Source organism: Paramisgurnus dabryanus, chromosome 2 (assembly GCF_030506205.2).
Source record: "Paramisgurnus dabryanus chromosome 2, PD_genome_1.1, whole genome shotgun sequence".
NCBI lineage: Eukaryota > Metazoa > Chordata > Actinopteri > Cypriniformes > Cobitidae > Paramisgurnus > Paramisgurnus dabryanus.
Window position 1 is genome coordinate 4,000,801 of NC_133338.1, and position 17,119 is coordinate 4,017,919.

General features: G+C 37.0%; 2 protein-coding genes across 4 annotated transcripts in view; both read right to left on the bottom strand.

Annotated features, from left to right (window-relative positions):
* The window catches only part of sv2ba (synaptic vesicle glycoprotein 2Ba), a 12,492-nt gene extending 9,463 nt beyond the window's left edge, over positions 1-3,029 (bottom strand). The window contains exon 1 of the mRNA XM_065294448.2: positions 2,518-3,029. Coding sequence (XP_065150520.1) covers positions 2,518-2,977 — 460 coding nt within the window. The 5' untranslated portion in view covers positions 2,978-3,029. The remainder of the gene's footprint in view (positions 1-2,517) is intronic.
* Positions 3,030-5,692: 2,663 nt separating this feature from the next.
* Positions 5,693-17,119, bottom strand: part of LOC135783475 (E3 ubiquitin-protein ligase TRIM39-like) — a 43,472-nt gene continuing 32,045 nt past the window's right edge. The window contains exons 1-8 of one of the 3 annotated variants that reach the window (XM_073811869.1): positions 15,833-15,989; positions 14,533-14,622; positions 13,900-14,453; positions 13,701-13,796; positions 12,868-13,134; positions 8,302-8,443; positions 6,973-6,999; positions 5,694-6,839 (exon numbers count right to left, since the gene is read on the bottom strand). In XM_073811869.1, the coding sequence (XP_073667970.1) occupies positions 6,292-6,839; positions 6,973-6,999; positions 8,302-8,443; positions 12,868-13,134; positions 13,701-13,796; positions 13,900-14,453; positions 14,533-14,548 (1,650 nt within the window). In that variant the 5' untranslated portion in view covers positions 14,549-14,622; positions 15,833-15,989 and the 3' untranslated portion in view covers positions 5,694-6,291. Of the gene's footprint in view, positions 6,840-6,972; positions 7,000-8,301; positions 8,444-12,867; positions 13,135-13,700; positions 13,797-13,899; positions 14,454-14,532; positions 14,623-15,832; positions 15,990-17,119 lie in introns of those variants that run through there. The other 2 variants (XM_065294211.2, XM_073811870.1) reach the window with 2 other exon arrangements.

Sequence of the window (17,119 nt, forward strand, 5' to 3'; positions counted from 1 at the left end):
AACTTCAATGAAAAGCTGCAAAAGCTGTAAACAGTATTTGCAAGTTCCCGCAAGTTTGGCAAGTTCCCGCAATTTCATCGCATAAAATTGCAAAAAAAAAACTGCATATTCCATCACATTTTTTTCTTTAAGGAAACTTGCTGCAAGATCAAGGTTTGCCCGCAAGAATCACAAAAAAACTCTGCGTTTTTCTGGAAGCTGTGTAGTGGTTTTGTACTGTATCCCAGTTTAATACACTTATTTTGAATTATTTAAATAATTTTTGTGTGATTTCTTAGCTTCAAATGAAAATTCCAGCATTACAAAATGTTGCTAGTTTTGGGTAAACCGTTGAGCAAGCAGAAGTTTGCATTTGTGATTTAAGACGGCACCTACTGGGCTGGGAAACAAGGCTGCAATACTTTGAGAATAGCACGAGAGAGCGGTTTCATGGTTTTTATGTTTTCTTTTTATTAATTAAAACTGATTTAGCCTTAAATTACTAAGTCTATCCATTGAAATATTACGATTAAAGAAATAAAATATGAATTGTCATCTTTCCATTTCATTAAAAGCTCAGACAAAATCATAATTGGCTCTGGTCTGGGGGGATGTGCCCACCTGCCCTCCATCCAAAACTCTGCCTATGGCACAATAAGATATATAATAAAGGTTTATTCTAATGAAAATATTTAATTCTGTTTTATAGGGTATTCTATTAATGTAAAGGGCATGTTGTCATCTGTTGTGTAATTTTATAGAATTTATAATTACAGTTATTGTTGGCCAAAACAATGACAGGATATTTTGCATTGTTGCTGTTTTGTAAATGTATTTGTGCAACATACTTTTTTGAATAAAAACCAAACATTTAAATGCTGAAAAGCCAACATACATAAAGTCAAGCACTTAATGCAAATTGTGTGCCAACATGCCCTACTAACACCTCAACTAACGCAAGCAACCTCTCTCTCTTTTTTCTCTCAAGTCTGTTACTCATACAAACGCACTTAGTCACAAACAGATAATTACAGAATGAGATGAGAGATTAACAGGCACGTGATGGAGATCGTGAAACCCTCTGTGGATTACACACTGCAGGTTACTTTCATCCCTAATTAAAACCTTTCCTGCTTCTAGCAAACAAAAGCTGTTTCTAAAAAAAATTTTTCAGAAACCTGTGAAATTATACAAAAATCATATGTATTTGAGATCATAATATAACATGTGGTGTGAGATATTGGACATATGAAATAGACAATTTAAAATCATGTTTTATTAATTTTATCTAGCCTTCCTTTTATTTAAATTGATGATACTATATTTTGGATATGAAACAAAAAGACTTCAGTAATTTCTGAAAATTGTTTCTAAAGGAAGTTCGGGAGGAGCATGGTCATGTGATCTAACCAATCAGTGCAAAGTGGTGCCTATAAATAGCAGTCCCTCACCTCTGTCCCATGACAGATTTTTTTGCAGCATCCCTCCTCCACCCCATCACCTTACTCTTATCTAGTTTCATTTATCCCAGTTAAAGAGGGGGGAGTACTCTGGGTTCGAGCTAAACTTCCGAGCTCGTAGCCCTCTCCTCGGACAGCATGCCAAATATGCTTTATCTCGTTCTCTATTGATTACATGTTAATGCGAACTTGTGAAACACATCATAAATGTTAGAAATATAATGCTGAATTGTGGAGTTACACCATTAATCAGTTTTCCACATATCTGTGTCTAGGATTATTTGGGCCGGTCTAAAATGGTGGCTCAATGATGCACTGGAGCCCCCGAGTACTGGCCCCGCCCCTAACCCAATTGAGAGCATCCAGAAAGTTAAAAGAGAGAAGACAGCTTTCCTATGAGTGTGCGTGGCTTTATTTTACATATTTTTTATTTAACCTTTATTTTTCCAGGAAGGTCCCATTAAGATTAAGAGCAATCTTTTCTTTTAGGGAGTCTTTTCTTTCAGTGTCGACAGCGAACCCGCCCCTAGTGTTTGAGACAGGAGAATGCTGCTTATTTCTCCCAGATTTTGAAAACGTATTTTATTTACTTGATAAAGTATCACGTGGACTTTAAATAGTTTTGAAAGTCACTGCTGTTCGTATATACATTATAAAACACAATTAATTGATTCCCAACAACATCTAAAGCAAGTAACCCAACTGAAAAATCCAGCAAAGACCAGCATAAACTGGTAGCTGGTTTAAGCTGGTTTAAGGTGGCAGTAGCTGGTCTAAGCTGGTCCTCCCAGCCTGGTAAAGCTGGTGGATCAGCTGGTCTTCCAGCATGACCACCTAAGTCCAGCTAGACCATCTTAAAAAATGACCAAAACACAGCTAGACCACAGCAATACCAGCTAAAACCAAGCTGGGAGACCAGCTAAAACCAGCTCACCAGCTTATGCTGGTCTTAGCTGGATTTTTCAGTAGGGAAGACAACCCAAAAATGATAATTTGTGATGTTATTGGCTCTGAAAAGTTTCTGAAAACCATTCTGATGAATAAAAATCTTGAGAAATATAATCACTCTTTCACTCACCAAGCATGCCTTTATCTGCATTGGAGAGGCACATGTCCTTCTCAGCACTGGGCATTGCAAAACTCACTACAAAACACTCCACCCCATCAGCCATGAGGGCCAGGCCCAGTACCGTGAACAAAGTCCACTGGAAGCGCCCGTGACCGCAGTCTTCCATGATGGTCTCGTATTGTTCCGCCAATGTCTCCTCTTCTGCCTCGGCAACCTTCCTGGCCTTCATTCTCGCTTCCCTTCGGGCGGCTCTCCTGGCCTCTTTGATCTCATCCGGGTGGGGGATGCCCTGGTACTCACCTTCATACATCTGATCATCTTCATCGTGACCCTCAGTGGCATCACTAGCAGCATCTTCCTCTTGAGGAGGGTAGTCCGTCTGGTAGGGGTAACCATCATTTCCTCCTGTTCCATGTGTGGGGTACGTTTCTCCCTGCTGGTTTATATTGTTGTGGTAGGGGACATCCATTTTGGGTTGAATCTGTTATATATCTCCAGATGAAACTGGTTAACTTAGCATAAGAGTTTGAAAACTATAAATTAGATCTCTCCGAAAATTTGTGTTGACATCGAGTTATTCCTTTTAAATAGTCCTGCACATGGTCACATGATGTACCTGCAAGAACAGCAACACTGAAAATTAAAAATAAATTAAATTAATGTAACAGGTTTTCATATTTTGAAGGAATATTTACACAATAGACATGCACCTAAAGTAAAGCAACGGTTATTGTCATAGTTAAAGTCAACAAAGTCCATCCATAAAATTACTATTAAAGGGATAGCTTACCTCAGAAGGAAAATTGTATTATAAATCACTTACCCACGTGTCATTCCAAACCCGTAAGTTCTTTGAATGTTTCTGAAATACATTTTTAGATATTTTTGATGAAAACAGGGACTGTCTCGTAGACTGCTATTTATTCCAGAGACATTCAAAGAACTTACGGGTTTAAAATGACATGGGGGTAAATGATAAAGGATAAAATTTTCATTCTGAGGTAAACTATACAGTTAATCATTTAAATCTCAAATATAGAAGGTTTACAAACAACTAGCTTTTATAAATGCATGTAAACAAGGGTCTGATACAGGAGGTTAATCTGGTTGTCTAAACCAATTGCTACTTAAACCAGGCTAGTACACATTTTCAAGACATCTTAAAGTCGCAATGAAATTGAAATGAAAAAATAATTTTTTTTGGAATATTGTGGTACTATTAACAAATGACTTATCTGTGATCTTCATTATTTAAAAAAAAAAATTGTGTGCTGATAAAATGTACCTTGAATGCACTATAATTTGTTTTGGACAAAGTGTCGTCCAAATGCCTATACAGTAATATGCAGATATGAATTCTTACTTTATAAACAAGTAATAAGACCGCTCCATATTTTTCCATGCATAAACAAAACGTTTGAGTTTTTTGCAACTTTCAAATTCTGTTTTGCCCAAATATTAAATGCAAATGAAAAGAGATTACAGAGTAAACAGCTCTATATTCACTCATTGTTCTGTCTAAACCTGACCATTGTTATCTGATGCTCCCAGATGGTTCTTATGTAACTTCAGACTTACTGTGGCAATGTAAGCAAAAATAAACTGTAAGCAAAAACCTTCATGTATGTGTTGTAGAGACTTACCTAATTGAATCATGATATTTATGCATGCATACTGTAAATGTTTCGAATGCACGCAATGTAGTATAAGGTAAAATTACAAATCTTGATACATACATTCACTACCTTATCATCATTATGCACTGCAAAATTAATCTTTACAAAGGACAAACAAAACAAGTGACTTCCTCTGAGTCATGTCCATATATGGATGATAGTGCGCATGGTGTGGGTGTGTCTTTTGTGATGTCATTGGGATGAGATGATACCTGATGGAGGGCAAATCTGAAGGGCACGTTGCTTTAAGCACGCCAACTGTTAAACTACCATTACCCTGCACCAAATTACATTTCTCTTTGACGTGAAATGTTATTTGTATATATTCGGTTGTCATTGTAATAAAATCCATCCTAATATTTCAAATTGTTATATTCACATCTAACAATTCTCTGTACATGCATTAGCATTTTCAATTGTAATCCCTTTGGAGACCAGACGAAGCAAAATGCCTATGGCTACACAAATCAATAAACAATCTGTTGGTCATCCTAAATGAATTATGTCATGGCTTGGGTTAGGCAAGAGACGTTCTGCAGCTTTATACAGTAAATCTGTTACATATAGAGGTGTAAAAGACCAGCGTGTGTTAACAATTTCAAAAGAAACTACAAAAGAAAGTTCATTAAAATTATTAGTTTTTTCTAGAAAATGAACTGAAATTGAAACCGACTATAAAAAAAATGCTATTTTAATAAAATACAATTTTTATACACAATTTCAAAGCAAATATAGGCTATTGAATGGAATTTTCAAATACATTTAAAATGATCTTGCAATGACTTACCAAAATCAATATTCTTCTTTGTATGATATGTTGAATATAAAAATATCCAAAGGAGAATCCCGACAGAGATTTTCAGAAACCTCTCATGTCACCTTAACAGGAGTCTGCTGGCCAGAGCCGGGGATTATGGGTCGACCTCATGATCACGGCTCATCCTGATTGAATCTCCCTGCGGTTCATGCATCCAGGCCAAATGGTAGAGTCCACATTCAGTCTGAACTAAAGCGGATGTTATAGTGTATGTCTGATGCTGTCGATTGATGCTGTTGTCATTCATAGCATTTACTACAAGTTAAACATATTTGTGTACTATTTTTGTAAAATTGTTGGACAGCAACATATATTGCTTGCAGTATTATTTTTCTGGCAATAACATGGACAAAGTTATCACATAGATGCTTTGAACAACTTAAAATCTGAGGTTTTACATATCCTTAAACAACTTTGCATTGCCTGCTATTGGATAAAGAGAGAGGGGGAAGTGTTGCACAGAGTAAACCGGTGTAATCCCACTGCCCGTAATTCTGCTGCAAAGAGGATTAGCTCCGCCCCAGCAGACTCATTGGCTATATTTAGATCAGATATGTTCCCTGCGTTTGCTCCACCCCTAACTTTCCTCTCCCATCAATTCATCTAAATCAGCACTATTAAAAAATGTCCCAATCAGTGCATAGAAAACAACATTTCAAAGATTGAATGCTATTATCCGACAACACCCCTAGGCCTTCATTTTTAACAACAGGTTTAGAGCTTTTCAAAAATGTCCTGTACTTTGAAATTAGATATACTGTATCCTGTAGATTCTGTTAGCTCTTGTAGAACACTTGATATAGTGCTCCAAATCAGGTAGTAACAGTTTTTATTTGTATAGTTACAGTGTTATATTTACTTTCAGTAAACTGACAATAACCACAAAATGAACATGGATACAGCATGGTTTAAATATATAACATACAGGAAGTGTACAGTATGTAGAAGGAGAACGAGTGTGTCTATAGTCCACCCATATGGACCCATTCCTCACAATAATAAACACTTTCATTACTCATCATTTCATTTCCTTGGAAAAGTTTTATATGAGGGCTTAAAATGTGAAATTTAAATATTAAAGTTAACTTAAATAAATGAACCACTATTGCATGAATACCGAATTACTGTAGGCTAATAACATCAAATGTAGTAAAATGACTTTTTATGTAATCTTTAACTCTTGTTCTGATGCTGCACAATACAAAATTACTATCACATAAAGATAATGTCTATTTATTATTCATATTTCTATAAAGCTTAAGTTTAATGTTTTACATTCTGGATGTGAATTCATTTGCTGTAATGAACAGGTGAGATGATCAGAGGAGCTGAATTTTTACCTTCATCATTAGGACATGGACTAAAGTAGGGAAAGAGTTTCTCAGTGAAAGTTTGAGCAGTGAAAGAGTAGATATGAGACCTGGACTCTACATCATAAAAACAAACCAAACCCTCCTCATAATCCACAAACACCCCGACCTTCTGTGGTTTCACTTTCAGACACAGAGAGACATCAGGATCATCAAGAGCTTCATATTCATTCTCATTCCTCAGCCACACAGTCCAGAATCCATCCTCAGGAGACACTGTGATGTCTCCCTTTCTGTTAATAGATTCTCTGGCCACTCCTAAATCCCATTCAGTTTTGTCCTTTACCTGAACCTCAAAATAAAATCTCCCTGAGGTGAATCCCTCTTTTCCCAGAACACATGGACACAGATTAAATCTCCCTGGATTATCTGGGAGTTTATGTTTAATGTCTCCATGTTTCACTTGTTTTCTATCTTCAGACAGGATGAGATATGGATGAGCTGTATCAGGATCCAGAGTCACATCCACTGAGAGAGAGATGAGAGAATATGAATGACAATATAAAGATGTTGATGTGTTTATAATAGTAGAGATGAGTTTGTGTATGTAAAGTATTATTGTTAGTGAATGTGAGAGAAGAGTGTAGATCACACATTGTACCTGCATACTGCTGCATCTTCATCAACACTGTCAACACAAATCACAATAAAACATCAACAAGAGTTTACAGAAGAAACGTAATACTATATTAAAACTATATTTCTATAGCCGATATTTGGCACAGCATAAAGATGAGAATTAGATGAGAGAAAAAGTTGCGTTTCTTAACACTTGTTCTTAAAGTGCCCCTCAGATGGTATTTTAAAGTTACCTAATATTGTCTTGTAGTCCCCTACAATAGGTTTAAATCCATACAATGTCAAAATAAACATTTACTCAGAAGTCAGTGTTTTTTCTTCAGAGTCGTTTGGTGCGCAATGACACACAGCTCTCTCACATGTCTATCATATTGCTTAGTTGATCTGTCGCATGTGCAGCTCGGACATTCACTTAACCTTGCTGCGTGAATCATAAGGTTTTAACGAAGGCAGATGAAGGTGAGTGGTCGCGCAATTGATGTCTCTCCTTTTGAAAGTCGCTCTAATGCGATTGCGCTCACACTATTGCCTTTCGTGCCCCAGCCCAAGTGAACAACACTCCAGCCCACCTCTTCAAGTGCGCGTTTAACCAAACCAAGAGCGATCACACTAGTCAAACAAAACAGGTCAAACTGTATATTTGACTTTGGTTTGGATAGTGCGAGTGCACCCTATGCCTGTGTATATGTCCTAAGCTCCCAAATATAAAAAACAAATAGTCAACTCCGGTAATCCTTATGGAAATTAACCATGGTTTTATTGTGGTAAAAGTGTAGTAACCATTGTTTTTCTATGGTTTTTGAAAACCATGGTTGTCAAAACAGCAACCGTAGTAGATCACCCACAGAACGTGTGTTTGCATCATTTGAAACTGCTATGGCAGCGGGAATAAATATCATAATTTTAACATTATTTATAGTTAATAAACTTTTTGTTTTTAGAAACGATTCAGGTTCATTGAAAATAGTTAGATCGTTCTTGAATTGGATATCATTATCTTGTTTTGGATCGCATAGCGCATTTACTCACCACTGCTAATAATCTTAATGTAGTGGCTTTCCTATAAACCTTGGCAGGGTGGTAAGGTGTTCTTCAATCATAGCTTAACATACAAAGTAAAACTGCAGGATAATTAAAATGGCTATGGCTACGTTTATTGATATGGTAAGAACCATAGATCCTGCCACCCATGCACATACTGACAAACACCCAAACCACATTAATTTATATTAACAGGTGTGTCCATTTAAACCTTTAGTGATGCAATAAAAAATTACATTTTGGCTCCAACACTTAATGATAAGATTAATATTACATTTAAAGTGGTAATTATTATAATGATTTCACTTACCAGTTTGAGTGAGTTTCTCATTGACAGACTCCTGTAGTTGAGTCAGAGCTCTCCTCAGATTCTCCACACTCACATGAGTCTTTATACTGATCTCAGACCAGTTCTTCATGTCTGGAGCTCTGTACAGGGATGATGTGTCAATCTAGAGAGTGAGTGAGAGAGAGAGAGAGAGAGAGATACTTTTTTGAATTTCAATTCAACTTTATTTTAACAATTATATATCAAAAACACAGAAAACAAAAACATCACATCCAACACTCCTTCACATACAAAACATATTTTAAAAGACAATGCCAATTCACCTTCCTCAAATATGGCACACAATACCTCGTTTACACCACAAATCTCTACAAACATTGGTATACAATCATTGGTATACCTGTCCTTTTGTCAATCGGACATTTGTACAGAGCACGCCAGCACCCTTTAGGGAAGGAGTCAAGTCCAAGAAAGTCTTTCCATTTTGTTGAAAGAAATCCAGTAGGAATATTAGCATTGGACACTTTCACACAAGTCAAATTCAGTGCATTTTTTCCAACCAGTTCAAAAACGTCCAAAACAGGGATTTTAAAAGACAACAATCTTCCCCCATCTTCTTTTGGAAGATACAGTGTTGCAGAACGCACCCAATGTTGTCCTGACCAAAAAAAGAGATTTTAAGTGTCTCTGGATTGCTTGGACACGACCTGCTGGTGGTTGTAGCACACTAAATCTATGCCACAGTATAGATGCTGCCAGGTTATTTGTAATCAAGAGTCTCCCCCTGTAAGACAGCTGTGGTAGCAACCAGTTCCATTTAGACAATCGGGTAAACACTTTCTCCTCTAAGCCCTCCCAATTTAATTTTTGAAAATCCTTAGTACCAAAATGTATACCCAAAATGTTTAAACCCTCTGATCCCCAGCTGAGGTTACCAGGTAACAATAAAAAAAATCCCAAATTCTGCCCTGCCCACAGAACCTCGCTCTCATTCCAGTTCACCTTAGCTGAAGAGCCTTTTCCATAAACATTAAGAGCATCAGCCAAGACTTTAACATTATTCATATTGTTTACAACTACTGTGATGTCATCCACATAGGCACTTAAGACAATTGCAGTATTAATACAAATCCCAGGTACATGAATTTTTTTTTAAAAAACTTGCAGAGTAAGGGTTCAATTGCTAAGCTATATAGTTGTCCCATTAAGGGGCAACCCTGTCTTATACCTCTGCTTACAGGGATTGAACGACTTAATCCTCCTACCAGTTTAACCATAAGTAGCACCAGCATTTAACAATTTTACCCAATAAAAAAAACCTTTTTAAACCAAAAGCTTTTTCTTGGTCCGGGGAGATTACACCAGTTTTAACTTTAAAACCTCTGCATGTGTCCAACGAGCAGCACTGACTCTATTATTGTTTACTTTAACCCAAGTGTATTGTCTCACATAGGGATTTATAACTATCCATATTTTCAAAAGTCAGCTGTTTTTATTAGCTTTGTTAAAATCAGTATTGCGATCAACAGTGACATTTTCAATTCAATTCCTGACCCCACCAATAATAACACTGCCATCATTATACCCTTGTTTTAAAAGCTTACTAGGTATACCAAAAGAAAAACTCTCTCAGAACCAATATTTGGTGCATACACATTAGTAAAGTAATAAGTACTCCCCTCAATGTCAGCCTTAAGTTCAAGCAGGCGACCATTTATTATTTCTTTGGCACTCAAAATGTTAACTTTAAGACCAGGTGAAAAAAGGATTGCCACTCCAGCACTTAGGTTAGTTTTGTGGCTTAATTTATATTGCTCTTTCCACTATCGACCACACTCAACTTCATTTCCTTCATTACTTTGTGTTTCTTGTAAAACAACGACATCTTATTTTCTCTGTTCTATTACTTCCGAGACTAATGCTCGTTTGTGTATATCCCTCCCTCCATTAATGTTAAGAGAGCCAACCTTTAAACCCTTCATTGATGGATAAAGCATGAGATGATCAACTTACCAATGCTTTTGAAAATCTGTCTTTTACCCTCTTTTCGAACTTTCTAATCACTGTTAAGTGTTTTCTAAAACGAAATAGTTTCTTCTCACTTAAGAGATCAGGGCCCACCTTTTTTGATAAACAGCAACAGACTTTTAAACCACTCAACATCTGGGAAAAACTGTTTTACATTAACCTGCCTCCCAAATGTGTTATTTTGAAAAGTATTAATCTTTTCTAGAGAATACAAAGCTGGATCATTTTTTGAATAATCTTGAAAAGCTACATCACCGCTGCACAAGCTATCTCCCTGTGAACAAGCATCATTATCTCACACAGATTCATCTGATAATGTTTCATCTACAGCACCACTGCATAGTGTATTACAAAAAAACTCTGACTGTACCTTTCCCACCATCGACTCAGTACCAGTAACCCCTAGCACAACTCCACTAGTGCTAGGCACAACAAACATGTCATTGGCACTTTCTATCGGCGGAGTTTCATCATTCTTTCAGCATTTTCTTTCTGGTAGCTACACTCATTCATTCTTTATGATACTGACAGACAGTACTGAGCTCTTCAAGATCATTATGGACTTGAGGAGCTCATGCTCCGCTGTGTCAGGAACAGGGGTCAAGGGGTGTCGAGGGGTGAACAGAAAACACTTTAATAAATAACAAAACAAAAGCCCTCGAGGGGGGCAAACAACAGTTAACAGGATCTAAATATATAACACACAACTTAACACACAAACTTGACTTAACACTGAATAGAACACTAGAGTACAACAGCAATAACAAAACGAACGAGCACAGGACAAGAAACACAAGGGCCTTAAATAAGGGAGTAAATCAAGAGGGGAAAAGGTGCTAGGGATCATACAATCAAACCAATGAGAACAACAAGGGAGCGGGGTAAAAGAGACAAGACAAGGAAAACACGTGGCCTGATATCAACACACCATGGCCACGTGTTCCCACACAGAACATGATACTGTCAGAACCCTGTCAATTTAAACTAAACATTTAAAACAAGAAAACATTCTGACAGGATCCTGACACGCTGGTGTGGATGGAATATGCAGTAAGATAATGAAGGCCATTGCAAACGTCATTGTAAAGCCATTGGCTCATTGCATTAACCTTTCCTTACTTACTGGTATTGTACCTAAAATGACAAAAGTTGCTAAGATAATACCAATTTTAAAATCCGGCGACAGAAATTATATGTACAATAACCGGCCTACATCAATTCTACCCACCTTTTCTAAAGTAATGGAAAAAGTAGTATACAATCGACTCAGTAGCTATATTGATAAATTAAATATTCTTGTTCCATGTAAATATGGTTTTAGGAAAAAGAGTATAACCTGTAATACGGCAATACTTGATCTAATAGAACAAATTAATGACTGTATTGAAGAGGGAAAATGTGGTGTTAGTATTTTCTTGGACCTATCAAAAGCCTTTGATACCATTGATTTCGATATCCTACTGCATACATTGCATCCTTAAGGAATCAGAGGTTTAGCACTCAAACGGTTTAGAAGCTATCTATATGAGAGGGAACAATATGTCCTTGTTGAAGATCACAACTCTACTTTTAAGCTCATAATCTTTGGGGTTCCCCAGGTATCCATTTTGGTGCCACTCTTATTTATCCTATACATAAATGATTTTGTAAATTCCCCTAAGATATTCAACTTTTGCGGATGATACAAATTTATTTGCATCACACAGGAACCCAATTATTTTACAAGATATAGTCAACTCAGAATTAACTAAAGTTGACTCCTGGTTTAAATGCATCAAATTGTCATTGAATGTCAGCAAAAAAATTTCATTTTGTTCAAATCGAACAAAATAAAACATTTTAAAAATACTGCTGACTGCTTAATTAAAATTAATGGGAAGGTGATAAAAGAGTGTGTTCTACTAAATTCTTGGGAGTCCTCATTGATGACTCTCTTACCTTCAAATGTCACATTGACTATCTTGTAAGCAAACTGTCAAAATATGTTGGCTTGTTATGTAAGATCAGACACTTTCTTCCTCTATCTGCTCTTCTCATGTTGTACAAAACGATCTTTGAACCGCATCTTAATTATTGTAATGTGATATGGTGGTAATACCTTTACAAGTCATCTTAAAAAATGTGTGTGCCTTACCGCCTTTTTGGGTGTTATGATTATTTCCCTGGATGTAAGTCCCGGGGTGGCGTAGTCGGAGTTTTATGCAAAATCTTTGTTTAGTGTGAAATTTTTTCCATGGATTGATGGGATGGATGTGTGTGATTGTATGTGTTTGTATTTTCTATGTATGTCCTGATGTGTGCTATTACCTATCATCTGGTTACAGGTGGTATCTGTGTAATTTGTACCTTTACACAAATGGGCCCCACCTATAAGCTTTTTTAGCTTCTTTGGGAGACCCATTTCACTATACCCAAATAGTTTTGTAACGTAATTGTATTATTGTAATGTTTTAAAATGGTTCTGTGTGTGAAATAAAGAAAGATAAAGACCATGCTCCCACATGCACACTCCCAGAGAGAGAGAGAAAGAGAGAGAGAGAGAGAGAGAGTGACATTGACCTGTATGAGATGAAGATGATCTTCACTGTGTTTGATCTTCTCCAGTTCACTGTCTCTCAACTTCAGCTCAGTGATCTCCTGCTCCAGATCTTTAATGAGATCTTCATCCTGTTTCTCTTCTGCTTTCTCTTCCTCATCCATCATCTCCAGCAGCTCAGTCTGACATCTCTCAATGGATCTGATCAGATCACTGAAGACCTCAACACTCGCTGCTTTCTCCTGCTCTCCGCTTCTCTGAGAAATCAGTTTTTCATTACAATTCATCACCTTTATTTATAAGACAAATCAAAACATTATCATCCATCAAATATTTCACATCTTCAACCAACCCAGTCTCACCCCATTTCGTCAATATTTGACGACACTTGACCATTCGTCATATGTTGACGTGAAGGGTATACCTTTCGCGTCATTTTTTGACGAACTGGGGACTTCAATACTATTACGTCCGTTGCATTCTCTTTCCTATTTTATTACCATTTGCGCGTCGGTTTAGGGTTAGATTTACATAATGACATCCCTACCCAAACCTAACTCTAACCCCAACGCCAGGTGACAACTGTTTCTAACCCCAACGCCAGGTGACAACTGTTTAATTTCGCGTACACTGTTTAATTTCGCGTACACTGTTTAATTTCGCGTAATCTAACCCTAAACCGACGCGCAAATGGTAATAAAATAGGAAAGAGAATGCAACGGACGTAATAGTATTGAAGTCCCCAGTTCGTCAAAAAATGACGCGAAAGGTATACCCTTCACGTCAACATATGACGAATGGTCAAGTGTCGTCAAATATTGACGAAATGGGGTGAGACTGGGTTACTTCAACTCACTTTTCTGAGTTCTGCTGAGTGTTTGATATCTTGAATCTTCTTGATTCTCTTCTGGATCATCTGCTGAATGTCTGTCTGTGTCTTCAACAGTTGAGTCTATAGACAAACACATTTGATCATCTTCTGACAAAAGATCATGTTGTTTGAATATGTATAACAGATGAATAAAGCATGTATTAATGTTGTTATGAACTCGTACCTTCTTCTCTTTACTCTCCTCCTCTAGAGGAACAGTGTTGTGATTCTTGTGATCTCCATCAGTACAAAACACACAAACACATGTCTGATCATCTCTACAGAAGAGCTCCAGAGGTCTCTCATGTTTCTCACATATATAGTCCTCTATATTCTCCACAGGATCCAGCAGTTTGTGTTTTTTTAATTTTAGGACCCTCTGGTGAGGCTCCAGATGAGTTTCACAGTAAGACATCTGACACATCAGGCAGGACTTCAGGGCTTTCAGTTTTCTTTCATCACAGATGTCACAGAGGACTTCAGATCTTCTCAGACTGAACTTTTCTTTAAAGATCAGCGTGACCTCTCTAAGTGTTGTGTTGATGTTGAGCTCTGGTCTTTTACTGAATGTTTCTTTACAGTATGGACAGCTGTAGATCTGACTGTTGTCCCAGCACTGTTTCAGACAGATCCTGCAGAAGTTGTGTCCACATGGAGTGCTGACTGGATCACTGAACACATCCAGACAAATACAACACTGAAGCTCTTCAGACAGAGAAACACTGGAAGATGACAAAGCTGAAAAACACACAAAAAAATCATTAACATTTATCACTGACAGTTTATATATTCATTCATTTTGGAGTTGTTGACTTACATGAATCTCTCTCCATACTCTTTCTTCTGGTCTGTCTTGGTTTTGGGGATGTTGGTGAAGATTCTGCCAATGTTTGTCTTCTCTTTAATGCTTTTGCGGAAACAATCACAACATAAATCACAACATCACATCTGACACCCACTTCATCAACTGTGTTTGGTTTAATGAGGGGTAGCACTTTATTTTACAGTACGTGTACTTACCTTGTACATTTATGGTAAATATGTTGTACTTACAGAGAAATGTGTAGTACTTACTTTTGAGTATCTACATGGTAATTACCAGTGGTACATACTTGGTAGTTATTACGTAACTCTAGATAAGAACCAGGTAATACCAGATACATACTTATACTCAACATGATCTCACAAAGTTCCGTGGGTTAGTCACAGAATTTTATGCTCATTTTTCCGTGGCATTCTGACGGATTGGTTACTCAACTGCTTTTTACTATTTTCAAACCATTGTCGCTTCGGTTTAGGGTTAGAATTGGTGTTTGTGTTAGTATGTCACTTTAAGTATTGGTTTATACTATTTTTTCTGCTTTATTCTTTTATATTTTCTAAACTTTAAACAATTGTAGCCTGGCGTTGGGGTTAGAGAAAATTTTAGACGCGTTCTGATTAATGGCATCAGTTTTTTAGAAGGTTGTGGTCATGACCGTGTTGCTTTTGCTTCTTTTTTGTCCACCAATCAAGTGACTTGTCATAAATTAGTCAAAAATGAACAAATAAATAAATGAGTAAACTACTGCCCTGCCCCCCGATACTATCGTGTATTGTTGATCTCACAGGCTGACGATAGGACGATCTCAAAATGGGGCGTATTGCCCAACACTAATACACACTTCCCACGTATAAGTACAAGGTAAGCACACGTACTGTAAAATAAAATGCTACCAAAATTTCTTTCACTAAAAGCAATGGCAGTTAGTGGGTTAAAAACACAATTAGTTTAAACTATGCCACATATCTAATGTCTTGTTATAAATATATCATTATAATGTCTTGTTTCATGCGATTGTTGTTGTTTCATGTTTCATTTTCATTCACAAACTGTACTTCCTGTTTTATTAACCCCTAAAGTCTGAATGACAACACTAAACTTTGACTTAGAATATAACAAATAACAAAGTCTACATTTAATAAAGTTCTCTTAACATTTCAGTAGATAAAACTAGTTTAATTCATGTATTAACCATACTTTGTCTAATGTGTTCTAGTTAGACATAAACCCTTCTGAACCAGAACACATTAGAAACTTGTTCAGATAAATGTCTCATATATTTCCATCATGTTACCTGTGAACGAGTCTCAGATGTGTTCATGTACAGCTTTAAAAGTCTCAAATATCTTCTTTCTTGAAGAGATAAAGAGTTTAAAGGCTTCCAGATTGTTGATCATCAGTTTAGTTTCGTTTTCACTGAAAGCTGTCACACACTTGTGGTGACGTCATAGCCCCACCCACATTTTCTCCAACACATGGAGCTGATGTAAATCTGGTTCTGTATGATGTGTGTTTGGTGTGTGTAAAGTTTATATAATGTTTTAATGATTATATAAAAGGCTAGTTTGTTTGTCATTCATGGTGTATATGTCAAAGATTGATTAAGTTTTTCCCAGATTAGTCAGATTAGTATACTAATAATAATAATATCTGAGCATGCTTTTATGTTTGTTCAGAGGTGCTTAGCACATCAAGCACTCCTGTAGCCTGCATTTAGCTCAGTTTGTGTAAAGAAATGTATTTTTTACCAGTACAGAGATTGTTATTAAACCAGAAGATATTCGTATAAAGATAACCCAGTACACACAGGGAGACGCATAACCTATACATGGGTTTCAGTCATGTGACTTTTTACGTTATGCCGCCATCTTGAGGACCTACCGAGTACCAGTAGGCTACTGACAAGCATTGGCTGGCTTGCTACGATTTACGGATTTCTTATCTTTTACTGTCTATGATTCTTATGGATACGGGAAATGGCTACGAAAGACAACATGTCGCACCTCGACTGTCATGAAAAGAAACGCGACTTTAAAAAAATATACCTTGGTTTGGGTGTGATGCCTACTCAATCCCCGATACGTTCTTCCAGCCGCTGTTCGCTGCTACCGAACTACCACTATTTTACAACACTAAGGCGGCGCGTCACAACATGAAACTTTGCTCGAAGTATCACCTGGATCTCTACTCATGAACGCGAACATTGAGAACATTGTTTGTGTACACAGAGTTTAATAAAAAGAAAGTTTTGTACAACTGATTTTGGCTGTTATGGTGTCTGCTCGTCATCCCTGCCAGACGGAAATAATCGATTTCTGAATGCGAATGAATGAATCTCATATGAGGCTCCTTTTTCAACTAGAAGGTCAATATTGTTTTTCACTTGCGACAAAACAACGAATTAGCTGTGCATTTATATGGAACTATGCTTAAGGAGCTATCCATCTTTACTCTCCTCCCTCCTTACGTTCCATTCGCAGATCGATACATCTAGACTGGGAAGATGGCGGCGAGCGGAAGCCAAATCAACCAAAGTCAGTTGTTTAAAACCTTCTTTTTAGTAAACTCTTTGTTCACAAAC